The 12784-nt window shown below is 36.1% G+C and overlaps 1 protein-coding gene across 1 annotated transcript in view; it reads right to left on the bottom strand.

Annotated features, from left to right (window-relative positions):
• Positions 1-1215: 1215 nt before the first annotated feature.
• Positions 1216-12784, bottom strand: part of LOC126457102 (protein MIS12 homolog) — a 40463-nt gene continuing 28894 nt past the window's right edge. Inside the window, exons 3-4 of the mRNA XM_050093139.1 lie at positions 6836-6973; positions 1216-2171 (exon numbers count right to left, since the gene is read on the bottom strand). Of these exons, the coding sequence (XP_049949096.1) occupies positions 1911-2171; positions 6836-6973 (399 nt within the window). The 3' untranslated portion in view covers positions 1216-1910. The remainder of the gene's footprint in view (positions 2172-6835; positions 6974-12784) is intronic.

The following is a 12784-nucleotide window of genomic DNA, read 5'->3' as shown; positions in this document are numbered from 1 at the left end:
AAATATTGCAACCTACATACGTTTGAACTGAACTCTACTCAATCTTTGGTCTCCATCTACAATTTTTGTGCCTCACACTTCCATACATTGCCAAATTGACCATTCCTTGATGGCTCAGATTGTTAGTTTTCTTTTTATTCACTATTATATACCATGAGCATTTACTTCAGCTGTATTAAGATGTTGAAAAACATCTCTGATTATTTCACACAATAAGCATTTACATGATAAGATTGTTAACTGTGCAATGATGTAACATTTATTGGGTATATTGTGTTCAAGTACAAAATATTAATAATATCATTATTGAATTTTATGTGATATATTAAGCAATATTATAACATCGGTTCTGTGACCGAAACTCTATATTTTTCCATAAAATTTTTATTTTTTAGTGTTACCACTCAACAAAGCTACAGTTCATGAAAATTATATACAATAACTGTGAGATTTATTTTCTCCATATATATATAAATATCATTATTATACCTATATATACATATATATATATATATATATATTTCAACTGTCAAATAAAAATGAAATTATATATTATGTGATTGATTTGTACATTTTATAAATCACTATTATATTAAAATCTGTTTCTGTTCTATAAAGATAGGTAAATCTACCACCTTTGTCACACACTGATATGAGACAATGAAAGATTCTTGGCCCTTGTGGCGATATACAGGGTCCCAGCAACCCCCCCCCCCCCCCCTAAAAAAAAAAAAACATCCTGACAAGCTTTAGGGACAGGCTCAGTATACCAAAGCAAGAAAAAAAGTCTAGTAAATGCAGGCTCTAAAGCACGAACTATAACAGATGTGAGCCCTTATTCATCTTCGATGCTATGAAACACATCTCTTCTGCTGCAAGCTCTTTGGTTTTCTTATTTTGCGAGGAGGTAGTATTGATCAAAACAAGAAAAATAGCTAGTAAACATGGGGGGCTCTAAAATGCAATCTTTAACAGCTATGAGCACTTTTTCAGTACAAGAAATGTGTTTCACACTAGTGAAGATGAACAAGTGCTCCTAGCAATTACAGTATGCATTTTGGACTCCATGTTTATCAGACTTTTTTTCCTTGTTTTGGTCAGTACCTCCTCCCAAAATATAGAAAGCAAAAACCTTGCAATACAAGAGATCTATTTCATAGTATTGAAGATGAACAAGTGCTAATACCTCTTAAGGTATGCATTTTACAGCCCATGTTTATTAGACTTCTTTACTTACTTATGTATCAGGGACCTGTCCCTAAACCTTACCAGTGTTTTTTTTTTTTAGGACACCCTGTATACTACTCCAAAGGAGTGATGAGTATCCCTACACCTCCTTATCAACAAATGATAATCGCAACTGAAGAGTTACAAAATTTGGTGTCAAGTGTAAAGGTACAGGAGTTGTGTGGGGTTTTTACTTTTATTTTCATGTGGTGAGCCATGCCGAGGGACGACACACATCTTCAACACGAGATGGCAATTGCAGCAACTTTGTGAGAGGAAATATCTGCTCCTCCTGTACTAAACAGTAACTTAAATGCTAGAGTTTGAAAATGTTCTTACTGACGTAAATGTCAAGCTGGATATAACTAATGCTAAAGTATAACTTAATTACAGACCTGAATTTCAAATTGAATACAACTAAGCCAATAAGTCGGAAGAACATATTTCTAAGACTCAGACTCAGGATAAGGCTCAGATAAATCAAAAAATACTAAAATTAAAATCCACTATACAAAAGTTAAAAGGCGGCTCACAGTCTGAGATAATCAAGAAGCGTGATTTAGTGAGGAATGAGGTAAATGAACAGCTGAGCAAAGTAAATATGGATACAAAACAAATTAAAGAGTCCACTGATAAAAAAATTTAGCACAGTACAGAAACAAATTTCAGACACTAGTACGTGACTATTCAGGAGGGGAACAACGGAATTTGTCTTTCACTAATTTATGAGGAAAGTCTGTTTTATCCATTGTTGTTTTGCTGGTAACTGAACAGATTGATTTTGACACTTTCGATAGTCTCTTCAATTGCTGTTCATGTTGCGTCACTTGTTTAACCAAATTCTTTAATACTTCCAGTCTTAGATTGTGCATCTTTTCTATTACGGGTTTCAATTTTTCAAATTCCTCTAATTCACTGGCCAAATGGCATTTCATGGCCTTTGCCTGTGAAAAAAAATTAGTAATTTTATACTGCAAATACAAAATATATTCAATCTCTAATAACTAATTAAGACAAAGAGAAACTGGAGAAACAGAAAGTGAACAACTCAAACTGTAGTAAGTAGCTGTACAGATTCACAAAAAAGTAATCTGGATTGATTTAAAATGACAATTTATTGCAATAATTCCAATTTTATATGAGCAACTTTTCTGTAAGTAAAAAGGGAAAACAGCAAATAGAAATACTTCCGTTGTACACAGTAATGTGGCAAATTAAGAAAATTATTAAAAAGAATCCAGATGCATGTACATCCTGTCTGAAACTGACAGATCAGACAACAAAATCAAATCCATATGAAATATTGTTGAAAGGGAGACAGGGAAAGCAGCCACAGAAGGTTACATTTCTGTTAAATGGAAAGGGAGCATTGTAAAACACAGTTCATTTTTAACATATTTCTAGTAATTACTACTTAAAAAAGGTAAGAAATTGATATGAAATAGTCCTGAAGGAAAAACAAAACAGTCTTTGAAGAAGCAATACAGATGACATGACTTTACATGTGGCAAGGGCCTAATCAACCATATAACTGCTCTTGGGTGCATTCCTTGTTCATTTGTGTTAATGTTTACCCTAACTGTGTCCTCCTGGATGCTATCTTGCCACCTAATTCTGGGTCTTTCTCTTCCTCTAGTCCCATATTTTATTCTGTGGAATGCTTTCTAGGTAATATATTCTCCTTCGTTCTTGCTATACGGCCTGCCCAGTTAGACCTTTCTTTCTTTAGTACTTAATAATATTATGGTGTCTGTACAGTTCTCTTAATTCTGTATGTTTCCTCATCCTGCATTGCACAGCTCTCTTAACTCTTCACGTTTCCTTTCCTCCATTCCATTTTATTTTCATCATATACAGATCCCAAAATTCTTAGTATTTTTAGTTTGAATATTAACAGTTTTTCTTGATCTTTTTGTTCAAAATACTAACTCTTTACATCGATATAATGTTACCGGTATAACAGTCAATTTGTACAGATGTTGAAGTTAGTTGTAAGTGCTCTTTTCTCTTTTAAAATTTTGCTAAAGCTAAAAAGTTTTTTCTTTACTGTTGTTAGACAGGCATTAATTTCAATATCTGTTCTGTTATTGTTACTAAAAAGAGTCCCTAAGTACTTGAAGTGGTCATTTGTCATGAAAGTGAACCTACCTACAGCTAGAGGTGCATCACATTGGATTTTCTTACTTAGGATCCGATATTCCATCTTTTCTTCATTGACATTTAACCTTGTTTTCTCAAAAATTTTGTAATAATTTTACAGTATACTGATTAATTCTGTTCCGGAACAACTTATTAATGCTACACCAGCTGTGTAGGCAAGTCTAGTTATGCGCACCTCCTGCAAGCCGGATCCCTTGTGGATTAGTTTTAGTAAATTTTCTGAGAAAATTGATGACGTTTTATGCGTGCCTCCCACACATGTAGCGTCAGTCATTTTTCAACAAAGTGAGTGTAATACAAGAGCTGAGGCTCATACACTGCCAGTACGGGTTCAAACCCTGCCTAAATACCCTATTTTTTTTAAATCACAAATATCATTGCATAGTAAATGTCAAGGACAATCATTCAAAAATAGTAATTTTCACTATAGTGATTTTTTAAATCACAAATAATATCATTGCATGGTAAATGTCAAGCACAGTTATTCAAAAATAGTCATTTTTGCCATGGTAATTTCATTTACAAATCTATAATTATTGCACACTTTCATCAAGTATGTATTCCATTTGTGGTTCGTAGTTAAAATTCCAAATATTTTGACAGCTCCAAAGAGTTCTCAACAATGGACGAACTATTAGCAACTGTGAAAGGACTCATCCCTAATTTTGACACTGATTATGTAACTAATACTAATCAAACTGGCTGCCAGTACAAATCTGTGAACAATAGATCCCTTGCAGAACAAGGAGCGAAAGCCGATTTTAACAATGGTAGTCTCCTTCACAGCACAATATATCACCGCACCAGGAAAGATATTCCCTTCAGTTTTCTTACGTATGCACAAGTCATCCAGGAAATTTGGTGGGATTGTTCAAAAGAGTCGACTTGACTCATAAATTAAAAAATGTAATTGTGACTTGCTTGAAATCAGGGAAGTCGATGGAAGTGCTGCACGAAGGGTTTGTAAAATTTGTCGTTCTTCTGTACATGGGACACAAAAAATTCCTTTCCATTATTGATTTGTGTGGAGGGCCAGACTGATTAGACACTTGAAGATGAAATCTTTGTTGATGAAAGATAACCATGCACCTACACTGTAAAGATTATGCCTTCCGAATGTTCTCCATTCTGCCAACCATGGAATGTTTAGTTTTACACATAGGTTATAATTTTCACGAAAAAAATTCAAAATGCTCCAAACTTGCTAAATAGTAGACTAATAGAGAAATCGATTTGAAGGAAGATTCCATAAAAATACATTCTCTAGCTCTGCATCAATTTAGTGCACCTACTTCCACAGGAATGATACGAGGGTTGTTTTTAAAGTAAGGGCCGTTCGCGCATACAGTCCCGTAGTTCGCGCGGATGCCACAACAAGCCACCGCGCCACTTGCCGGCATCCTTCCCATTCACACTGATGCAAGTTGCAGCTCTGTAGCTGACGTGTACGCATCACTGTGCTACTTTATAATGTTTACGATTATTGAATCGCCAGCCACGTGTGAGATACGGTCAGTGATACGTTTTTTGACCGCGAGAAGCCTATCTGCTGCAGAAATTCATTGTCAGTTAACAGAAGTTTATGGCTTGAATGCAATGAGTGAAGGTAAAGTGCGTCAATGGGTTAGAGTGTTTAAAAATGGCCGTCAAAACGTCCATGATGAAGAACGCTCAGGCCAGCCCTCTGTGATCACTGATGATTTGGTGGCTGCAGTCGAAACAAAGATTCGTGAGGACAGAAGATTCACAATTTCCACTCTTTCTTTGGAATTTCCACAAGTTTCAAGATCGGTTTTGTACAAAATTGTGTCTGAAAACCTAAACTTTAAGAAACTGTGTTCTCGGTGGGTACCCAGACTCCTCACAGAGGACCACAAAGGGAAGAGATTAGCCACTTCATTGGACTTTTTGATTCGTTACGAGGAAGAAGGGGATGACATGTTGAGTCAAATTGTCACTGGAGAGGAAACATGGGTATCCCATATCACTCCCGAAAGCAAGCGACAATCGATGGAATGGCGACACACAACCTCACCCGTCAAGGTCAAAGCCAAACAGACGCTGTCAAAGCACAAGATTATGGCAACTGTGTTCTGGGACTGGCGCGATGTTTTGCTAGTGGACTTTATGCCACGAGGAACGACAATCAATTCAGATGCCTACGGTGCAACTCTAAAGAAGCTCCGCAGAGCAATTCAAAACAAAAGGCGCGGCATGCTGACAAAAGGAGTTTTGCTCCTGCACGATAACGCTAGGCCTCACACCTCTCAAAAGACTCGGGATTTGATTGATTCTTTTGGCTGGGAAGTTTTGGACCATGCACCATACAGCCCCGACCTTGCTCCTAGCGATTTTCACCTTTTCCGGCACCTGAAACACCATCTTGGCGGGCAACGCTTCAATGACGACGTTGAAGAGAAAGCGGCCGTGAACTCTTGGCTGTCGGAGCAGGTGGCCGAATTCTTTGAAGAGGGAATTAAAAACTTAGTTGTATGGTATGACAAGTGCTTAAATAAACAAGGCAACTATGTAGAAAAATAGGTAAAAGTGTGTAGAATCAGAAAATAAAAGTTTTTTTTACAAAAGTATTTGTATCTTTTTTTTAAAATAAAAACGGCCCTTACTTAAAAAACAAACCTCGTACAACGTGGTTTGCACTGAAGTTAATCTAAGAAATGAAAATACTTTTTAGTTTAAATGAACTGTGGTTTTTGGTATTACTCCTGAATAATCTGTGTTCCTACAAGACAGTAGCTATCATTAAATGTATGTGACGCTCTATGAATTTGTATTTCGGTTGCTTCTGCAACAAATACCATCTGGAACTTTGTTCTAGCATAGCATGGGACAGTTAGTAAGATGATTCTGTTATCTATTCTGTAACAAACCAAATACAAATTTGAAGAAAATTTGCTGTAATGATTGATTTATTAAAGAAGTTATTACAGCAAAATCTACACTATTTAATGATATTCTGGGCAGGGTTTGAAGCCGTACTGCCAGCATGGTAACTGTGGAACTTAGTCCCTGAACTATGTTCACCTGCTCACAACGTTTTTAATGTTACAGACATCGGCAGAATGCATAAAATTCCAACAACGATTTTCTCACAAACTAGGGACTGTCACATGAAAACCAGCTAGCCCTCAAGAGATCTACAACGAGACTCATGAAAAACGTGATTAACAGGTCTGATGGTCCCTTAGTAAGACTATGTCAAATAAAATAGGTGAAATGATATCCTCTCATCTTAGTACACCTTAAAATTGTGTGTGTATGCTATCATGGGCCTTTTTCAAATTTATAAATGGTAATGTGTGTGTGTCACTCTTGCACCTGCACATTTTGTAGCACTTTTCTTACTCTGAAATTATTTACATTCCACCAAAACTTTCCTTACCAATACTTATTTTATTGACAAGCAAATCAGCGACACTTGTATACATACCCTGGTTAACCTAGTCATCAGACAATCTAACTCTTTCTCAAGATTTTCAGCTTCTTCACTTGAATATTGAACTTTCTGTGCATTATCTTCAGGTAGCAAAACACCATTTGGAATTCCAAAATTCGAATCACAGGCTATCTGAAATAAATATATTTTGTCAATTCATTTCAGAATAAACATAATAAATTCTTATAATGGTATGAAATAATTTTAGTAAAGCACTTTAACTCCAGTAGTGTAGCTGATACTTCTTCACCCTGATGCAAGTGCTATCCCTGCATAATCAAAGTTAAGACTGTAGATGACAAATTCTCATAGAAAGCAGACATTAAGTCACCCAGTAAAGAGTCTGTTTAATCTATTCATTTAAGTCCCATAGTAGTTTATTAAGATAAAATCAAATATAATTTTGACCATGAGTTATGACAATTTAAAGCACTGAAACATGATTTGGCAACTTTGTTAACAAACATACGCAACTTTGTGATACAATGGCTGTGAGGAATGTCTGAAACTTCTCCTTCTTGAGGGACCCCCCCCCCTCCCCCTTTTTTTAACCTTAAACCCCCTTTAGGTTTCTTCTTGCTATTACAATTTAAGACAACCTGTCGTTTACTGACAGCTACTTTTAAACATGTAATAAGTTAGCCTGTGTCCATGGTTTAAGCGTCTGCCTCACAACATAGATGATGAAAGGGATCTTGGTCTCTCTCTGACTGCAGTTATGGCTTCTTTTCTCAATGACAGGCCCCTATCCTGCAGTGCCTTTTCAATTCTCTCTTCACAAATGCGTCCAAGCTGCCATATTCCTTCTTTATCTTCATTGAAGTCAGTGAATAATCATTTGAGATTTGCTGGACACGTTCAAATCACTACAGATCTAGCTTTTGGATAGTCTCCTCCTGTGGTTCTACAATTAATTTTTTCTGAATGGTTGTATTTTGAATCTCATCCTCCCTTGCCTGCTTATCTCCTATTTCTCTTCTCTGCTGTGTGAATCTCTCTCTCTCTCTCTCTCTCTCTCTCTCTCTCTCTCTCTCTCTCTCTATTGGATGGGGACTGGTAAAAGCTTGTGAGCAACACCAAAGTCAGCATACATCATACTATTGTTAACACTGTGACTTTCAGTTTTTTTATTCTTTTCTGACTGTTTTCCAATTCTAGCACTGAAATCTACAGGAATCTTACCTGATGCGTTCTGCAGATTTTCACAGGAACTTTTCAGCTCTCTCTGCCACTAATGTCATAAAACAATATGAAACATGCCAGTTCTTCATTTGGATGCACTCTAACAGTGTGAAATTTGTCCACTCTTCGATAATATTGAATCTGATAACTCCACTTCTATGAGATGCATGTCATTTCTCATTGCTTTTCATTTTTGTCATTTGTTCTGTCTCTTTCAGACCTAAAACTACAAACAATGTGGCTCTCTCAAAGCCTCAATTTATTTCCTGATACTGTCCCTATATTCTATGTTCCATCCCTCAAAATTCTTGTCAACTACCATGCTGGTATTGCATTTATCTGTCCATTTGACTCCATTTCTTTTAATATTTATTGATTTAGGTATGAGAAACAATAATAATATAATAATAATAATAACAATAATTTTATTGTTATTCAGTCATTACAGCAATAGACAACACCACACATATTATAAAATACAAATGACACTTGAAAATAAACAAAAAGATTGTTATTATTGTTACATTATTATATTAAGTTAAAATCTTCATTTATGTCACAGAATGGGTGGTTAACTAGCCAATCATACAGTATTTCTTTGAAATCTAGTATGGGTAATTCTTGTACAGATGGTGAAATCGTATTAAATAATTTGTGCTCCATGAGTTCGTAACTGTTCAGTGATTTTGAAAGTCTGTGGTATGGGGGATAAATGCATCTGTTCCCTCTTGTACTGTAACAATGTACATTCCCTCTGTGTTTTGCATCTGGTAACTTCTATTTTGTGTAAATTAAAAGATAGTACATGTATGAGTTTATTACAGTCATGATCTTTTGTTCACAAAACAATGGTTTACAGTACACCTTATAAGACAAACCAGTAATTACCCTCATAGCTTTTTTCTGCAGTATTAAGATGCCATGCACACAACTAGAGTTCCCCCATAAAATAATACCATATGTTAATATGCTTTGGAAGAAAGAGAAATAGGATGTTCTAACATACTTTCCAGGTACACAGTTAGTAAGTCACCTTATCAGATAAATTGCTCTTGACTGTTTACCACTAATATCTTGTACATGTTGACCCCAAGATAATTTATCATCTAAATATACCCCCAAAAACTTAACAACAAGGATCCTCTGATAGAAGCTTGTCTTTCGAGCTAAAAACCACGTGTTGTGTTTTATTGTCAGGCACTGAAGAAGCCTCGCATGCACATGCAAAAGACATTTAATAAAAACAGGCAAATTCAGTTGCAAAAGACGGAATTGTTATTTTCTATTGGAAAAAACATAATTGATCTAAGCAAAGTTGAAGCCCTGTTCACAAACGAAATTGAACAAAAAAACTGAACAAAAGAGGAGCAATACAGAAAGTGTTCAATGAATTTAAAAGTATACTCTTGCTATCGATGTGACGAAAAGATTTTCTGTTCTTTTCTTCACATCTTTCCTCTCTAGCCACATCTTTCAGATGAACCCTCTGTCCTTTGGAGGCAAGGAATTGCAGATTTAAAAAAAGGGGTGGGGGGGGTGGGGTGGGGGGAGACTGGTGATTTATAGTCTGACATTTGACAACTGAGCTACCAAGTCACACATTAGTAAAGGACGATAACTAGCTTGGACAAGAAGAGAATAGAAGCTTTCGAAATGTGGTGCTACACAAGAATGCTGAAGATTAGATGGGTAGATCATATAACTAATGAGGAGGTATTGAATAGGATTGGGGAGAAGAGAAGTTTGTGGCACAACTTAACTAGAAGAAGGGATCGGTTGGTAGGACATGGTCTGAGGCATCCAGGGATCACCAATTTAGTATTGGAGGGCAGCGTGGAGGGTAAAAATCATAGCGGGAGACCAAGAGACGAATACACTAAACAGATTCAGAAGGATGTAGGTTGCAGTAGGTACTGGGAGATGAAGAAGCTTGCACAGGATAGAGTAGCACGGAGAGCTGCATCAAACCAGTCTCAGGACTGAAGACCACAACAACAACATAGGAATATTATATGAGAACAGATTACTAGCCACCTAAAAGAAGAAGCATTAGCAATAGACAGGCAAGAGAAAAATAATTATGACTGCTATGCTTTTGGATAATTTACTTGGATGCTAAAACACACATGATTTTTATGTTACTCAGATTGTTTCTGGGATGGGGAAGGAAACCAGCCATATCATTTCAAAGGAAACATCCCTGCATTTGCCTGGAGTGATTCAGGTAAATAACGAAAATCTAAATCAGAACGGTTGTACTTCGGAATATGACAATAGTGTCCTATTCATTGCGCCATTTCACTCAGGAAAACAATTTGAGTTGTCATAATTATCATCATCAGCCACTGCTGGATATAGACCTTAGTATTCCTACACAAATACACCACTGGCGTAAACAAAAATTGATATTCTTAAGGATGAGATGCACACTAGATCAACACAACAGCAAGTGTCAGTTTAGAAGCAATGTCCTTGAAGTTTATATGTGATGCACAGAATCTTCTTCCAAAACACAACTACAATCAAGGCACGTTAAAACATGTGAAACTGTGATACGTTATTAATTTAATACTGCATGTTTTATGAGACATTTCCACACAACACCACAACTCTGCACCATCTAATAATACACAATAAATTGCACAGTGACTAACAGCTCAACAATGAGCAATGAAGTTCATGCAAACAATCACGCTACGAAAAATGTTCATTACAAAACAAAAATCAGGCAGCACTAGTTTATTTTGATTTTAAAATAATCTGTATGGGCTTATGAAGTATTGTTCAGTTATAAGAATGCCTATTTGACTTCAACAGTATTAACATTGCCCAAGATGCTATTACATAAATAAAAAAAAAGGTTCTTTGGTTAACTCTGGAGATGGAACTGGAATTTCCACAGGAGTATACAAACACAGGCAAAAACACACGGAAATTTTGAATTTCTTTTATCAAATCAGACAAGAAGTTAAGAGATGCTCTGAGGCAAAGATCTCTGTGTGCAAAATTTTCAAGTCATATTATTTTAATACCACAACAAAGAAGGCATGTGCCCAAATTAAAATGCTTTCTTGCATTTTTTGGAGAAAAGAGACAAAAATACATAAGAGCTGCCATAAGCACTGCGTGAAGTTGTGATGTTTGCAGTTTGAGAAGCAGTTAACCTTGAAACTTCACAAACATTATGCAGTATGGTCTGAAACTGCATGTTGCTGTTAAGGGAAAACGAAATCTCAGGTAGTTGCCAGACTAGATTGGTGGGTTACATCTCTATTAAGATAATTATGTTTATTTAAAAGTTTAATTTGGACAACATGCTGTAAACTTAGTTCATTTTATTTAGAAGAATAGTCTTCTTTAAATTTCCAAAATGAAAAACCTCACATAAAACAAAATTACAATCAATAAATATAAAAAACATAAATAATTTCGAGGCGCTGTTTGAAGAGATTTGGAATACAGAGAAGATTCCGGAGGAATGGAAGACAGCATTGATTCATCCGTTACATAAGAAGGGTGCCAAGACAAATGCAAATAACTACAGAGGTATCTCATTGTTATCAGTGGCCTGTAAGATCCTATCCAAGGCACTACAAAACAGGATTGAAAATCAGGTAGAGAAAGAACTGGGTGAATATCAGGCTGGGTTTAGAAAAGGAAGATCATGCAGTGAACAGATATTCAGTCTACTCTCCATAATACAACTTCGCGCACGCACATCGAAAAATCTAGTAATTACATTCATAGACTTCAAAAAAGCATATGATTCTATTGATAGACCAACTCTGATTAACACATTAGAAGAATTTGGGATTGATGATAAAAGCAGAAGTCTAATCCAGGACACCCTTACGGGAACAAAATCGCAAGTGAAGTTTTTGGGTAGATTGTCACAGCCGTTTGTAACTGGAACAGGTGTTAGACAAGGGGATGGGCTCTCCCCGCTGTTGTTTAACATTGTCCTTGAAAAAGTGGTCAGGGAATGGAGAAAGAAGATGGCAGAAGCTGGAGTGAAAAATGGGATAACGTTAGGAAGAAATAAAACAAAAATTGAATGTCTGGCATTTGCTGATGACATGGCAATATTGGCAGATGACATCGAAACAGCAAAGATTCAGATAGAAATGCTGCATGAGATCGCTGAGAAGACAGGTCTACAAATATCGTATGAAAAGACAGAACTGATGATACAGGACAAAACAGACCCAACACAGACATTGCAAACTAAATATGGAATAATTAAGAGAGTTCATAAATTTAAGTATCTAGGGGAATGGATTACACTGACAGGGTTACCAAATGTTTCACTACAGGAAAGAGCAATAAAGATGGAAACGGCATACCAGCTATGCCGAAATGAATACAATAAAAAGTCGATCTCCATCAATGCCAAGCTCAGGCACTACAATGCGGTAATAAAACCAGAAAGTTTGTATGCGATTGAATGCATCCCACTGAACAGAAAACGTCTGTTGGAGAAATTGGAAATAAAAGAGAGAAAAATACTGAGAAAGATCTTAGGACCTAAAAAGGATGGACAGGATTATAAATTGCGATCCAATAAAGAGTTATACGAGAAAATTGAAAAACTGACAACATCCTTTAAAAAGAGAAGACTGAGTTTCTATGGGCATGTCAAAAGAATGGCACCAGAAAGAACGGCAAAGAAAATCCTGGAATACATGGAAAGCAGAAAGACACAAATTAACTGGCTGAAAGAAGTAAAAGAAGACATTGCAGAAATGAACATTATACCAGAGA

Source organism: Schistocerca serialis, chromosome 2, assembly GCF_023864345.2.
Source record: "Schistocerca serialis cubense isolate TAMUIC-IGC-003099 chromosome 2, iqSchSeri2.2, whole genome shotgun sequence".
In the NCBI taxonomy this organism is placed as follows: Eukaryota; Metazoa; Arthropoda; class Insecta; order Orthoptera; family Acrididae; genus Schistocerca; species Schistocerca serialis.
This window is presented reverse-complemented; position numbering and strand designations above follow the sequence as displayed.